The sequence below is a fragment of the Propithecus coquereli genome, unplaced genomic scaffold (assembly GCF_000956105.1).
Source record: "Propithecus coquereli isolate 6110/MARCELLA unplaced genomic scaffold, Pcoq_1.0 Scaffold109, whole genome shotgun sequence".
Classification (NCBI taxonomy): domain Eukaryota; kingdom Metazoa; phylum Chordata; class Mammalia; order Primates; family Indriidae; genus Propithecus; species Propithecus coquereli.
Window position 1 is genome coordinate 1,207,420 of NW_012134858.1, and position 17,373 is coordinate 1,224,792.

Consider the following 17,373-nt stretch of genomic DNA (forward strand, 5'->3'; position numbering starts at 1 on the left):
ATTCACAGCCAAAAACATTCTAATGGTTAGGAACTCTCATTTTACTTATTTTACTGGTAAGAAAACTGAGGATTAAAGAAATTAAGTAACTTATCCAATATCATACAGCTAGTTAAACATCAGGACCAGGATCAAATTCAAGTCTGTCTTACTTCAAAACCTAGTGGTTAATTTTTGGCTATGCCTCTTCCACATATGTATATTTATTTGAAATACATTACACTAAAACACTGAAACCAGTGCAAAACATGTCTAATAGTTCAAATGTATAATCTATAAGAAAGCCAACTTCCTCGGTTTTTTGTACTGGGCTTGGCAAAGTTTCTCAGTAAAGTACCAGGAAATAAATATTTTAGGCTTTGTGCATGAAGTGATCTCTGTCACAACTGCACAGCTCGTTGCAGCCATAGACATTACACAAACAAATGAGCTTAGCTGTGTCCCCCAAAATTTTGATTACAAAAACATGTGGAAGCTCATATTTGGCCTACAGACCACAGTTTGCTGACCCCTGTTGTGTATGAGCTATGTCTGATTTCTGGTGAAGGGTTCACCAACTAGGATGGGTAAAAGTTTGTTTCCTAGGTGTGTCCAAAAAAGTCACCCCAGTAGAAGAGAAGAGGATACGTGGAGTGCAGTGTGGGAAGGGACAGAGAATCCGCTTCCTTTGCTAAACTCTAAGGCGTCAAGAAGGGTGGCATTGTAGTGCAGATTGGGAAACAGCTGAAGCCAAAGTAACGGGAGGAGGATCTCATAACTGCCACTGTTAGAGAGGCAGAATTAGGCAGTAGGTTTCCGGCCTACTCACTGCACCTTACTTGGAATTTCTACAAATGGAGAGATAAGGATTGGAAATGAAGAGATGATTATAGCTGTTGGACTTTAGATTTAATTGTTTTCCAACAGTCAAAGAGAATGGACCCATTTTCTCAAACAATATTTATTCTAAAACAAAGATCTGGGAATCAAGTTTTGTCAATAATGCAAGGAGCTTTGGGGAAGTATATGAAAAATTTTCCTTCTTTTTCCTCAAATGGTTTACAAAAGCATAGCATGAAATTGTGGTGTTTATGCAGAATTTAAAATATTGAAACATATTTATCACCTTTCGCCTCCTACTAAACTGCAAACATAAAAGAGGGTTTATAGAAAACAAAGGTTAAAAGATAAGAAAGTTTTCACTCTTCCTCCCAGACTCTGGCAGCCACTAATCTACATTCTGTTTCTGTAGATTTGCCTATTCTGGACTTTTCATAGAAATGGAATCATGTAACATAAGAGTCTTATATCTACCTTCTTTCACTAAGCATAATGCTTTTAAGGTTCATCCATGATATAGCATGTATCAGTAATGCATTACTTTTATTGGAGAATAATATTCTGTTGTATAGATATACCACATTTTTATCCATTCATTATTTGGTAGACAGTTGAGTTGTTTTCACTTTTTGATTCTGTGAATGATAGTTCTAAGAACATTTGTGTACAAGCATGGACATTTTTTTTCTGTTCTCTAGGCTGAGGACTGGAATCGCTGGGTCATATGGTAACTCCCTTTCACATTTTAGAAATTGCCAGACTGTCTTCCACAGCAGCTGCACATTTTATTCCCAACAGCAGGATCTGAGGGTTCCGGTTTCTCCGTATCCTTGCCAACATCTGTTGTCCATTCTGTGAGTGTGAAGTGATACTTCATTGTGGTTTTGATTTTCATTTATATAAAAGCTAATGATTTTGAACGTATTTTCATCTGTTTATTGGACATATGTATATATTCTCTAAGGATATGTCTATTCAAATAGAAAGAAAAATTTTGAATAAGAAAAATCATAAGATACATTAATATTTACTGGGTGTCTGTAATGCATTGGAGCCTTTCAACTGTTATAAAATGAATAAGTGGTATTTTAAACGACATTATAGAAATAAGATTCAGAGAAATTGAAAACTTGCTGAAAAGCAAGTGGTTATGTTTGAGTCAAGAGTCAAAGAAGATCCACAGACCTTTTCTTTGTGCCCTACATATTGCTTATCTACATTTCCACAGATTCCTGAGACAAACACAGCTGAATGATGCATAACATGAGTACCTCTCCTCTCTGACAAAAAATGAAAATGTAAAACAATTTTGAGGAATAATGCAGAAAAGTCTCAATTCTCTTGCTGAAATCAGCATGATGGTCAAGTTGTATGCCATGCACTTGTGAGATCATCACATATTTCTGGTGACTGGTGGTGCAACCCTTTATTGATCGAAGCTATTTAATAGGAAATGAGAAATCCATGAGCTGCCCTGTGAAGGTTTCTTTGTATTTTAAGATGCCATACCCACATTCAGTGTCTACAAACAAGTACTTAGAGGTCAGCAAGTGCTGGATGTTACGAGTACTTGGCCAGCACTTAGCAGAGTGTAGACTGGGCACATGGCAGCCACACATGCCTGGTAGTTCTGATTAGGCAGCCACATGCCTTATTGTCTCTGAACTGATTTCCTCACTTTCACCCCAGGAACTAGCGGTATTTAACAGTCTTATAGTAGATACTCAATGATAGAGTGTTAAATAAATAAATGACTTTAATTGGTGCTTAATACATGTGTGTTGACTTATTTAGTAAAAGATAAAGAAGGGAAAGAAGTGCCTGGTGCCAAGCTCTGTGCAAGACCCACTGCCATGTATTGTCTCCTTTTCTCACTTAGGCTTCATGAAACCTGTGTTTTCATATGTGCAACCTACTTATGTTCAAAATGCCAGTAAGTAGTAAAGTGAGAATGCAAAACCAGATCTGCAAAAGTATATTGTAAAGCATTAAGTTAGTTATTTAGATCTGGGCACACTTAATTCCACATACTGAGGCCAAAACACAGAGTCCCAATGTGGTATCCAAAAACAAATTTTTTTCCCTTTTGCTTAAGATGAGACCTACATTGTCACTGAAGAAGATGAATTGAGGCACAGAGGATGAGCCTTTTTTAAGGAAGTGAAATGATAGTTGTGTCAGGTACTTTATGTGAGGAGATTTGTAGAACAGTGTAATTATTTTATAACCTAATTGCGTATCCCTAAGACCTAGATGTTGTCAAAATGATAAATGTTTCAGTGACTGAGTAAATTGTAGATTGTCTGTTTTAAACAAACGTAGCATTTTAGGGGTTAATGCTACATTATTGATTTCCTGTTTTTTTAGTCAGCAGTTTTCTTTTTTAAGTTTGGATATGTTGACGTTCAGGTATCTTAAGCTTTCAGGTGCTCTTGGCTTTTAATATAGTCCCTTTGTGTCTTCTTAGTCCTTAAGACTTTGGTGGCATGCTTGCATTTCCTCTCCTCCTTATGTGAACTTTTCATTTGCCATGATGCCTAGGAACTTGCAGCTTTTCCACCTGATTTAGCATTTCTTGATCTACTGTTGTGTTACCTGTCCATGTGCTAGTTAGGGCGAGGGCTGGAGGCACAAGATAGCTTAAAGACATAGTCCTTTTACTTGAACAACTATCTATTGGTCTTTTCAAGTCCATTAATGTAATTTTTATGATTTTTGCAGTCAGCCATCCTGCTCCCTTAAATCTCTTTGACAGTTTTTTTTTTTTTTTTTGGAAACTTCTCTTGATTGACCTTTCTTCACACACTGATTTATAGGCAGGAGATCAAGAATCTGAGGGTGGTGGCTAGAGGTGGGTGTCAGAGTTAGTCCTGTTATAATCTCAGTCTCTCAACCCATCCCAAATGAGCGCACAATAGAAGTAAAAACATGTTTCCTGTGCAAAGGCAGCATTAAGAGAAGTCTAGTTCTCACTTTGACCCACTCTCCAAGGCTTTTTCTCAAACAAATGTGCAGCCACCATACCACTGCTGGCAAAACTGCCCTCTCTGTGAACTCTCCTATATTTTTTCTGCTTCTGTCATGACACTTGACATAGTTCGCAGATTAATAAGCAGGGCTTCAAACTAGGCCCGTGAAGCTGCAGCGCCCATGCTTTCCTCCTGCCCTATACAGAGAAGGAAGTGTGTGGATTTCTGAGCACTAAAATGAAAGATCCAAATATGAGCTAAGGGGAGAAATAAGATTTAAAATAATTGAAATGAATGATCATTTTTATGAAGGAATTTGGAGAATCGTGTCAATGTTTAGACATTATTTCAAAGCCATAAAATAATGAAAAGGAAATTTGAAAGAGAAAGTAATAGAAATCCCAGAGTCAAGCACTGTCTACATTTTATTTTTGTAACTCTTTACCTCCCTTCAATACCTACCTTGCATAGTGTTTCAGTATGGGCGCAAAAAATGGATATTGGGTAGATGGGTGCCAAGATAAATGGATTACTAAACAATAATAGCACCTCCTAATTGCTCTTACATTGGCTCACTCTGGAGTGAGTAATAATAATACTGTGTTTGAGAAGGAGATTCTCAAATATATGTACCTTAAAAGACTCTAAAACTCGACACAAGTGGAACTGTGGAATGTTAAAAGGCGGTCATTATGGGGTTGGGATTTCTGGTTTTTCCCTGCCTTCCCATTGACTAATTGTGAAATCCTAAGAATATTATGTCATCTCTCCATGTTTCAGTTTCTCTTCCATAAAATGGAAATAATATTTATATGTGATTGATATGTTCACTCCAAGCATTATTATCATATGTCAGCTTCTAAAGTCTCTATTATCCAAAGGTTGTCTGGTTTGAATTGTTAAAACTCAAGGCAGATTTAGACCATGAGAGCAGACCTATACAGCAGTGTGCTTCATTAATTGTATTGACTGTAAAGATATTCCAATGATTTTATTCTAGATGGCAAAGAACCACTGCCCAAATCTGCCTGAATGGCGCACCTTCTTTCTACCCTGGATGTTGTGCACCAGCGTTCCCACCCTCCTCAGTATTAATGCAGAGACCAAAGGGCTAACAGCTGGCACTACCGGGGTCACCAGGACCCTGCCTCATGTTTACGTGTGCACAGATTTATTCCAATTAGTCCTGTCGTTTCCATGCCGCCTATTATTTTTAATATCACCTCTACTCATACTTTACAAACAAGGAAATTTGAATGTGAGGGAAAGTTCTTGAATAAATAAACATACACATGTTTATTGAAAAATAAACTGCTTTATGTTTCACATGGAGCCCATGAACATAAAATAAAGTCCTTGGCTATTAGCCTCATGTAGATTCATAGAAACATAGGTACGTTTTCATCATTTATTTCCAAAAACATTATTACATTATTACTGATTTGGAGTGACAAGATGCTGTTACCTTATCATTCTGAAGGTATGCCTGTGATGTTGGTGTAATCGTCATTGTTATAACCATCATGGTACTTATTCGCTCAGAAAGCATGCATCAACTGCCTACTATGTGTCAGGCTTTGTGATAAATTATGGGGATACAGAGATGACCTTGCCAGATCCCCAAGAACTCTAGTTAGAGAAGAGGGTGGAGAACAAACACATAAGCAGTTAAATTGCAATCAGTGATTCTCACAGTACTCGAGTTAGGAAGGAAGTGCTGCTGGAACACTCAATATTTGCAACTACTTCTGACCTGAAGAGTAGGGGAGGACTTTAGTAGGAGCTTACATTTCACATAGATCTTAAATAATTCGGATTGCGGGGGAGGGGGTCAGACAGAGGCATATATTAATATTATAGCTGTGTATTTGAGGTAAGGGAACAGTGTATTTAAACTGTCAACGGAGCCCAAGGAATGTGAGAGAGAGACCAAGAAGTACTGTCCATGGAGCCTTCTCTGAAGGCTTGTGTAGGGAGTGACAGAACGAGCTAGGAAGTGTTTGTTAATCATGTATAATGAAAGCCCAATGAAGTTTTAGGCATAGTATGAAGAGAGCTCGTATGTGCTATTGAGGTGGATGTATCAACTCTTGACTGAGTAGTAGAAACCAGTTGTGGGGTGTAGGAAGACCAGACAGGAGGCTATTGCTACATGTGCAAGGAACTTTCACCCACTATATGTCACGTAAGATGTATCTGGGAAATAAAGGTGTTCCATAGAATGAAACAGTCTCCAACATGGATAGCTGTACTATTTTGAAAGGTGATTTTATGTGGGAAATCAAGTTCCAATTAGAAGACTGCTTAGGGAACACGGTGCCAGAAGGTGGAGAGCTGTATAATTCAGCCCTGTCCTCCCATCAGAATCCCTGAATGCACCTCACTTGAAACATAGGCACAGACGTGAAGTCTGTTAGCTGAGGTCCCTCTGTGCCGGAGAAGCTTAAAAGGGCCCCACCAGCATAGGCTCGGCACTCTTCTTTTTGGAGTCCAAGATTGACCAGTCACCTACAAATGTGCATGTTCTTTCCTCAGCTGAAGGAATTGAAGTGCATGCTACTTCATACTCACGTGTAAGTCAAGTAACATCTGAAAAAATGGAAAATGACCCTGCTGGCAGCCAGACCATGATGTTTCCAAATGAGCACACATGATAGTCAATCAAGCTATTCTGTGCTTTTTTTTTGGAACCACAGACAAGGCCACGCTGCAACTGCAAAAGTGCTTAAATATCCCCTTCTTCTGACCAAAGTGAGTAAGTGACTGCTACTTCTGTGTCAATGACAAGCCCACCATAGTCCTCCTGCATCCTTCATCAGGATGTTGAAGCTGTTGAGTCACCACTTTGTCTCCACGTCTTCATAGCATCCGATCCGTGGTGTAGCTCTGCTTTCCCGAGAGATAACTCAGTCTATGGAGTAGTCAACGGGCAGTTCAAACTCCCTGGCAAGGCTGTTGTTTCGTTAGAAGGATTGAAGTCTCTATGGTCACACCAAAAATCTCATCTACATTAGGTAAAAGTCTATAATTAAGGGTCTGTGTGAGGATAATTATTCCATAAATACTTATTGAATAACTGTTAGGAAGCAGATGATGGGCTAGTTCCTAGGAACACATATATCACACACACATGGACACAGCCACAAAACACATTTGTATCTTCCAGAAGCTTATGGTCTATGGGACAAACAAATGAAAATGATGAAAGTTATTGTTTCTAGTAATGAATCTGACAATATCCCCTAGGGTGAGGCTCATTTTTGTTAGACTTTGATAAATCGGCTCCAAGGCTGGGCTTGACAGGCCTGTGTGTTACCTGTGGCTCGAGGCCATGAGTGGCAGTAAAATCTCTTTGCTTGAAAGAGTGGAAGACAAAGAGCAGAAAGTAAGGTAGGGAGGACCTTGAACTGAACTGAGCAAGAGCCCGAGAGAAGAAAGCTTTCATGGGCAACAGAACCAGAGGGTTCTTTAGAGAACAGAAATATCTAATGGGAATATTTTCTTTTTCTGAAGTTTTCTGTCTTTTAATATGTAGTGTGGATGAAATCTAAAGATGGATGTTGAGGGTGTGGGGAGTGCAAGTTGGCCCCTACAGAGGGGAGCATGTGCACGGGCCTCAGGGGACATGGGGCATTTGAACAACCGTGGCCTGTGTACTAAAAATGGGGAGCTGAAAGCTCCATTTCAGATAAAATTGAGTTATTGGCTTGTATGTTAACAGAGAGGATCACCCAGGGAAGCTGGTTCTCAGAGTTCAGGGTGCATGAGAATTACCCAGAGAGCTTCCAAAGCAGCACCTGGGATCCACTTCCAGAGTTTCTGATGCAGAATGTCTGGGATGGGGCCCATGAATTAGCATTTCTAATACACTCGCTTGTAGATAATTCTTCTGCTACTGGTTTGAGGACCACACTGAGAATAGCATTCACCTAGGACATAAACAAAAGTGAAAGACAGAGTAGAAATAAAAATATGGCCTATGGGAAACAGTATAGTAGAGAAAGTCAAGCTACATTGATCTGAGTCCGGAAGTTATGCCTAAGAGCCATGAAGCCATCGGCCAATGATTTAAATGCTCTAATATTCAATTTCTCCATTTGTAAAATAAGGACGATAAATAATAGCACAATTTCATAGTGTTATTTTAAGGTCAAAAAAGATAGCTCAAGGAATATGCTTAGCATGGTGCTGAGTATATCTTAGGAGTTAATTTGAAGGCCAGTCCTTAAGTAATCTGGCGTTTAAATATAGATTCGGTGAGATTGAGTTGGCAAAAGCCAAAGAGCAATAGGAAAATCAAGCATATGTGATTACTCAGAAGGTAAAGAAAGGTTTTTCATGAAGGCAAGAGTGGTTACTAGTGTCAGATGCTTTTGAGAATTTCAACAAGATGAGGAAAAAAAAATTAAACACCCATTGGATTTAGAGATAGCCAGTGACACTGGAATGGGCCATTTCAGTAAAGTGACGTGGAGAGCAGAGATAGTGTCTATGAAGTATATAGCACAGAGCCTAGCACAAGCCAAGAGCTCCAGTGACAGTGGCTGCCATTATTACTATTACGGTTGAAAGCAGTTGGTATGTGCATGTGTTTGCCAGCAGGTAGAAGGAAATACATTCTGCAGTTCCTAAATAAATGCAATTCCATTGAACAAGCTATGTCCCGTGAAGGTTTAAATAAGCTGGAACAGAGTTTCTAAAAGCAAGGTTTCAAACTGGAAGGTGGCAGGTATGTCATGCAACTTTAACAAGGGCCCTTTCTACATTTGCTGTGAGAATTAATGGCTCTGGGACACATCAAGAACCATCAGTTCTCACAGCAGCCCCACGACTCAATTGAACTTCTAAATTCCTTGCCCAACACTACTCATTTCTCCCATGCCAGCAAAGTGAACAATTGTCTGAACTTTGGCAGCAGGGAGAAAGCTATCTTTGCCTCTTGCCAGCTGAGAAATGGTTTGTTTCCCTTTCAAACACCAGTGCATTCTTCTTGCAATTTTCTTTTACTGTTAAATATTTTACGACTCAGTCTCATGCCAGTGCTCCTTCCTGGGTGTCTGATAAGTGGCAGATTCAACAGGAAATTTTAATATATGGCAGCGGGTTTCACTTACACTTTTCCCACAGGAGAGGCTGCCAGAGTCGACAACCGTATTTAAATGGCTTCTGGCCTTTAAAGGCATTTTGCTAATTGTAAACACTTTTAGGTTGCATCATCAGATTCTTAAGTTTTCTTATAGGATCGTCATGTCACGAACTCACTGGGGAAAGAAAAAAACTGCTTAAGGAATCTGACATTTGCAAGCCGGGACTGTGAAGAATTTTTTTAGGTCGACATTGTGCCTCATCATTTTCCTTCCTTAGGTGATGTTCTTCCCATCCAGAATTCCTTTCCTGATGTCAATTAAATCATACATATTCAATGTCTGGCTCCAATGCTAACACTTTGGGAAACCTTCGGAGATAACTATAGCCTGAATTAAGCTCTCTCTTTCTTTGACTATCTACTGCAATTATTATCCGTAATAGCCAATTTAGCACTCTTGTTCCTGCAACAAAATATGTGTTCCCACAGTGTGCAGCATTGTGCTGACAGCATGGAAACCTCCATAAGTAATATTCAGGTTCGGCTCAGTACTTAAGGGGAAAAACAGTCATCGTTTCAATTCATTAATAAATTAACTTTCATTGCAAAATCTGCAGGGAATTCTGTCTTCCAGCCCTGCGTTTCCTTCCCATTTTGCCTTTAATGAATTAACCACCACCACCTCTCACTGTGAGTTTAATTACTGTACTGATTACTTACTATGTATTCTACATGATGTGAAAAGAATACAGAACTCAGAAGCAAAGCACTCTCCCTGACCTCCCTGGGGATAGAGACCAAAACCCATTAAAAAAAAAAAAATAAGAAAACACATTAACCTGCGTAAAACAAGTACCAGATGAGCGGTCTGTATAACTGCACAGCCCCCTGGTCCCAAATGATGGGACGCTATTGTCAGGCCAGGAGGAGTAGTTTCTTGAGCTGAGCCCCTGACCTTCACCACGGTGCTTGGATGGCCATTAGCACCATTTCTGTTAATCTTAAGGCTAACATTTCATTACCATACATATCCCTCTCTTTTAGAAAATCCTTTCCCATTTTTTGCTTTGTGTTGTTTTCTCCTCCCTTCTCCTCCATGCTATGGAGTTGATTTTTCCCTTCACTTATAAAATTCTACATTCTTTACCTAAATTGTTTTGGAGTTCTTCTCGTGTCCTAACTTCTAAACATTTATTTATTTCCCAGGTTTTTCTTTTAAATAGAGGTTTTCATTTATGATAATATTTTTCAAAATGAACGTTTAGAAAAATGCTGAAATATAAAAAGTTCAACCTTCTATAAACACCTATTGTGAACATATCAGTGTCAAACCATCCATAAGACTGTGGGTCAGAGATGTGAAGATCTGCTCTGCTCCCTGGAAGCTCATGGTCTAATCACATGGGAGGTTCACAAGCTTGTGTGTGTGGAGAGAATGATGTTTGATGTGTGGGCCCACTTTGGAGTAAGAGAACATGAAGAAACCCTTGAAAGACAAATGGGAATTAACAGGAGTAGTAGGCCCCTCCTCATTTACTTATGCAGACATTCATCCATATAATTTTTTGAAGACAATATCTCTGTAATGAATTTATTAACCAAATTATGTTCTTAGGAAAAAAAGCTTAATTAAGTACATGCCAAAATAGTACCATATACTATAGCCAGCTTAGTGTAAATGGACTGTCTTAAAAGTGGTATAGCTTTAAAAAAATTATACACAGATTTCAAATATGTTGGATGCATTCACAGATGAGAGTTCTACATCTGATCACTAAGGTACACCAAGGTTGTTAGGGCCATAAGTTTTATAGTTTGACATTAAATCTTATCCATGATCTCATTCTCACAAATGTCCCATGTTTCCCCTTTAGAATGGAATACTCTGCTGGATATGGTAAAGCATGCTGTACCACCTTAGCACGCGGAAAGAAAATACAGAATTTCACCTCACATTTGATAACCTCTTTTTTATTTATGTTCTATTTTATACGTTTTGTAACATATCTTTTTTTAATTTGTTTTTTAATATATCTGTTAAAAATTGAACAAATATATGTAGGTATATACACATACATACACTTGTAAGCAGACACAAATATTGGAGGGTGTCATTCAAAATTATTACTGTTTCTGTGCCAGGCTATGTTTGGTTATAAGTAATAGAACAGTGACTTAGACACAGTGTGCTCATTATTTATTTAAGAAAAGTCTAGGTAGGTGGTCTTAGAGTTAGTATAGTAACCTAGTGTTATCTTAAGGATCTGGAATTTTTTCTGTCTTTCCATCCACATTTTTGGCATGATGACTTTCAAGAGTAAAGTTTCACCTCAGGATGAATTTAACTTACCTTGCCCGATGCCTCTGTGAATTTAGGTGAATAGTATTATATGGAGACTATACAGTCAAATGCATAGATAAATTAGAAAATTTCAAATTTATAGATAATTGTATTAATTACTTATATGAGGATCAAACCCAATATTCTATTATCATTTATTATATTAAGTTATTTCAAAGATCGAATAATAATGTTCTCTGAATCCAGTCAAGTCATTGTGAGGGATATGCATACATATTTCAAATTAATTTGAGGATTCTCTAAGCTATGGTAATAGGAAGTCTGAGCACATGTGAAGCCTGTATCTCTGAGCTCTCCCACCCCAGACTTTTGAAGAGCCATTTACTTGGGTCTCTGATCCTCTGTAATGTGTTCATAGATGATAATGAAAAGGGGCAATCAGTTGGTAGAATGGGGCGGTAAGCACTAGAGACAGCAGTTGTCAGATGGAAATTAATTGATTGTAATTGCTTTGCCATTGTACTGCACTTGAAGTCTGTAGCTTGTTAAAACCACTGATGATAAAATAAGGATCTCACTTTTTATGCTGTAGGTTATGTTAGTGAAAAGCTGTTTTTAGAAGAATGATCAGTGACTATCAATAAATGGATACTAACAAATTAAAAGAAAAGCTAACTAACTGATCATGAGTTAATATACTTCCACGGTCAGAGTAGCAGTCAACTGTGCAGCGTTTCATATTGAATTTTTTGCTCAGAGCTCTTGAATTTTAAATATTTCCCATAGAAAGAGAGATTGCTTCTGTGCGACTATTTATCACATACTGTCTTGAATATTAGATCTTCACTGTAGAGAAGATCTTCTGGAAAACGGAAAATGCGTCTGTTTTGCAGAGCCTTTATTTTATGCCAGTGTATTAACAGGCAGATATTTTGAAATGGAAAAAATAAGTTTGCATTGTAACACCAAGAAAAAGGACACCGAAAGAGTTTTTTTTAAACGCTTACAGTATATGAGGAATATATGAGTGAGGGTCTCTGTAAATCTGAAGACAAGTATACTAAAATTATAACACTAATGTGAATTTATATTTAACTTTTTGCCATAAGAGTTACTTTAACTTCTTTAAGATTGTAATGAAGTCTTTAATAATTATTTCTTTCATCCATAGCATTTAAACTGTTGGTGATGTCAGAGAGATCAGATTTATTGGAGATAGTTTTATGGGCACCCATTTTCATTAAGTCTCAACGCCTGCCCTCAAGGAACTCACAGACTAGAGGGCCAGATAGAATTGTGAAGAAAGGAGTCCTCGCAGTGCCGAGTGCAGTGATGTGAGTGATAGAGGCACTGTGGGGGCCGGAGAGGAAGATCATCTAAGTTCTGGAGGATCACCAGTGTCTTCCAGCAAAGAAAAGGGTGGAGGAGAAGGGTGGTCTGAGAAGGAGTAACATGACAGCTCTTGTCATTTGAGGGAAGTAGATTATTAGTTGAAAATTAAGTTGTGTAACATTTTAGGCTGCAAGAAGAGATTAGACAGGCAAAAGTACAGATGCCCCATGCCCTTGTAGGCCCAACTAAGGATGTGGAAGTTATTCCCCCAGCAGAGCCCATTGAGGATTTTTAGATGTGGGAGAGACATGAGTGAGTTTCCTTTTAGGGTGGTCACTCTTCTATCAGTTGGGATGATGAACAGGAAAGAAGCTCATTGTGACCTACAGTTACTGTCTTAGTTCATTTTCTGTTGCTATAACTGAATCCTGAGGCTGGGTGATTTATGAAAAAAAAATTGTTTCTTAGCATCCTGGAGGCTAAGGAGTCCAAGGTTGAAGGGCTCCATCTGGTGAGGGCCTTCTTGCTGGTGGGGACTCTTTGCAAAGCTGTTGTAGGGCATCACATGGCAAGGGGGCAAGGGCAAGTCAGCTCAGGTACCTCTTCCTCTTCTTAAACAGCAAACAGTCCCATGACCCTCATCACCTTATCTAATCCTAATCGCCTCCCTGAGGCCCCACTTTCAAATACCGTCTACATACGAATCTGAAGATTGAGTTTCCAACACATGAAATTTGGGGGACACATTCAAACCATAGCAGTTAGTAAGCTGGTATGATATGCCATGCAGTTGAACATTATTATTAATCTAGATATATGAAAAGGAAATTAAAAGAGCATAAATGTTGAATAATTATCCCATCTTTCACTTTTTAAATATATTTTTTCTTGGATGTGGTAGTAGAATTGGTGCCAATACTTTAGTTGCCTGAAACTCTGCAACTAGAATAATGTCTATGTGTGGTGATAGAGTCTGTATCCTGTAGATAGCACATATTTATGGTTAGTTTCATATTTGGGAAGCAGATATGCATGTGTAGCTTCATTTAAAGATGTAAGTAATTATGATTTTAAAAATACATGTTTAAGATAACGCTAAAAAATGAGGATAATTGGTCCTGTTAAATATTTACCAGGAACATTCATTCTTCACGTTTGAAAATCTGTTTTAGAATTTGGAACATTTGCATTTTAATTACATAATAAAAGCAGAAAGTGAAAGAATAATTGGCTTAACTATTAGCCAATTATAGCTACAACTAAAAAAAAAAATTGACAGGGTTTCCACAGAATAGTCACAATATACATTGATCAGATGTTTAGTGTCATTTGGCAACAATAAAGGGAAGGGAATGTTGTTCCAATCCTTCAGACGTGTTTTTTAAAACTGAAATTAACGACAGCAGATTTGGGATGTTTGACTCAGGATCATTCAGCTTTTACCGTTAATGTGTCCTTAAATGGCACTTCTCTAGAGTGACTCCAGTTGTTAAAATCTAGTGGAGAGATAAGACCCCTGAACACAGTAGGTTATAACCAGCTGCGTTTGGTCAGTACCATGGAGGACCGGTCTGTCTGGAGTCCCCGAGGTCAGAGCCCACGAGCAGGCCTCCATGCAAGGACCAGGCAGTGACGGCAGTTGCTGGTGTCCGAATGCACCGCTGACAGCATTTCCCTCCGTGCTTTCCTTCACAGATACGACGACATATTCGACGGAACGATCCGAGCACTTCAAACCCTGCCGAGACAAGGACCTGGCATACTGTCTCAACGATGGCGAGTGCTTCGTGATCGAAACCCTGACCGGATCCCATAAACACTGTCGGTAAGCCGCTGAGCCACGGGCGGGCCAGGCCAGCCCTGCAGGCCGGGGAGGTGGCGGGCTGCATTGGGAAGGCGGCAACTGCAATCTCGCCGTTCTCCTGGCAGAATCCGGAGTCTTAATATGCAAAGGGGCAAGGCTGGTATCTCTTCAGCATTTGAGGACGGTAACACGGAAATAAAATAGATGAGGTTTAAGTTTTATCTGACCAAGTAAAGGAAGATTTATTTTTATATCTGTCAATTTAATGGATTTAATTATTTACACTCTTTAGAAGCCTGTATTTATGGCGTGGGACTTAGGCACCTGTACTGGTACTTAGAAATAATCTGTTCTTGAGAACCTGCAGACTGGCAGGAGAAGCAGACTGCTCATACGAGATCTAGAGTCTCAGTGTTATTGTGAACCGAACCCAAGAGATTGTAACTGTGTCCAGAGAAAACTGCATTTTATTTTGATTCTCTCTTCCTTTATTAATTTCAATACTTTTCTTTAACACCTCTGATGATGAAACACTCTCCAGCAAGGTGTTGTAAATGAAATCCTAGTCCTGTTGTAGTCTAGATAGAGAACTTCTTCGAGAAAATTCCGAGGACAGATCAGGAAGGTGTTTAACTGATTTTTAGAGACATAAGTTTATATAACTGCTAACAATAAAAACAAGTGGAGATAAATAGTGTACTTGTAGACACTACAGCTTTAAAGCTCAATAGAAGAATCAAATTAGTATCCGAAAAATACTTCCCACCAAGCTTTTATTTCCAGCACTACTGTAGTAATTTGTTTCTCCTTGCAATTGTATATGCTTCAGTGATCATATGTATCCACACCCCTTCCCTTCTCTTTATTTACTCTTCTCACATGACACAGTTATTAAATTAATTATTCTGAATCGTGAAGCATGGAAAATTATGACTTTTTTTCTCTCTGTTGCTATTATAAAACTTTATTTCTGTGTTATTTTATTAAGATGATGCAGAGAAATGCATCGTATAGTTATGAACTTAGAACATGACAGCAAATCCTGCCTGGCTCCAAGAGCCAGTTTCTGTCCCTGGGGGGATGTGTTGCCACAGTGGGCAACGGCACAGGCTGGGAAGAATTGAAAAATGATGGCAGTAGGTCTCTGTAAACATTACCATATGTCCTGTGTCAGGGCAAACAGAAGTGTGATCTTTCCTCACCTTTGACATGGGTTGTTTGGGTGACTTGAGCAGTGTCGTTACATTTACCCCAGTTACAAAATTGCACCCTATTCCTTTCCTCTGCAAATTGAAGTCTGGGAGGAAGGGAAGTGGGGATTCTCCCTCCTCACACTCCACTGCTCTCCTTATATTTATTACGTTCGCGAGGGCACAGGGGAGAGGCACGCAGGGGCCTTGAAGACTCAAGGGAAAGTCCAGGAATGAGCTACCCCTTCAAAGCATGACGTGCATCGAAGCTCTTTTAGACCAACCACGTGTTAAAGGTAGCTTAGCCGATCTAATGGCATCGTCGTGTGACGGTGAGCAACAACGTGTTGAATAAAGTTTGAATTCCTAATCAATTGAAGAAAGGATGAATCAGAACTATCAGCTAAAGCAGTGACTTTCCTTGATGGTGTTTTAACCCAAAGAAGGATCAGATCAGGCCCCACCACAATGCAGGCTAAGAAGAGTCATCTTTTCCTAAACTTGGAATATCAAAACAAACAAAATAATGTGTTTTCTTTTTCAGCATGTGGTGTTGAAAAAGACATGTGGTCTTTATTAGTTCATGGGTGTATTGATTTTCTAAGGCTGCTGTAACAAAGTACTAGAGATCGGGTGGCTTAACAATAGAAATTTATGATCTCACAGTTCTGGAGGTCAGAAGGCTAAGACCAAGGTGTCATCAGTGTTGGAACCTCCTGAGACCCCTCTTGGCTTATAGATGGCCAAGGAGATGTGTCTGTATTTCTTCATGTTTCCTCTGCAGATGTCTGTTTCCAAATTTCTTCTTGTAAGAACACCATTCATAGTGGATTAGAACACACCCTAATGACCTTATTTCAACAAAATTACTATGTAAAGAACTTTTTCCAAATTTGGTCATGTTCTGAGGTACTGGACATTAATACTTCAACACAGGGTATGTTTTTTTGAGACACAATTCAGTCCATAGCAATGAGACTCAGGTCCAGAAAAAAATCCTTCGCTTTGTGCATATGTATGTACATGTCCAATTTTTTAAACACATAAGCAGACATATATATATGTATAAAATGTGATTTAACTGAGACGATGTTCATATATAATAGTTTGGATTTCTGTCTTCATATTTCTTGCATATTTTCAGTACGGACAGCCTGTTATTTAACATAGACTCACAACATAGCTAATCATGACAAAAGACCAGCCTAAGATAAAATTGGAACTCGTGTAGGTTAATAGATGCCTATAAATTTCCTACTAGTGTGTATGAATAAATCACACATCACATGTGCTGGCCATTCATCTCCCAGGCTTTGCTGTGAATAAAAGGCTTACATTTGTTCCTGCATCAGCCACTTCTAAAAATTCCAATGCAGTTATTAATAATGTGCCATTTTGTACAGCACTCTATTTAAGTAGTATGTTTCATTCATTCTTCTCCCATTCAACAAATGTATATTGAGTACCTTCTACCACCAAGATACGGTTGAATAAATACATACAGAAATGAATTTAAGAATTAAATGGCACAGCACTTTGTAATGTGTTTGGCGTAAGTGAAATACTTCATTGTTAGGAAATAATGAAAAAAAAGCAAAGTACTTCAGAGTGACTGGCATGGTAGCCGGGGTATCTTTATGACACATTAGTTACTGGATTTTGTTTCAAGTGAAATAAGACACCATTTAGTAGATTGGAGCAACGATATAAAGAAAGGCTGGTATATGAATCTAGCTTATTAAATAGCTTATTTTTTACATGTCTCAAAAGATTGGACATCCATATCTGAAATAAATTAAGATTATATTTTCTAGATTTTTTTAAAAATTGTAATCGTATGATAAACTGCATCAAATATTTTTCTGTCATGA

General features: G+C 38.6%; 1 protein-coding gene across 3 annotated transcripts in view; it reads left to right on the forward strand.

Moving 5' to 3' along the window:
- NRG3 (neuregulin 3) overlaps window positions 1-17,373 on the forward strand; it is a 1,286,298-nt gene that overhangs the window by 499,818 nt on the left and 769,107 nt on the right. For all 3 annotated transcript variants that reach the window (XM_012647963.1, XM_012647970.1, XM_012647980.1), the window contains exon 2: window positions 14,204-14,333. In XM_012647963.1, coding sequence (XP_012503417.1) covers window positions 14,204-14,333 — 130 coding nt within the window. The remainder of the gene's footprint in view (window positions 1-14,203; window positions 14,334-17,373) is intronic.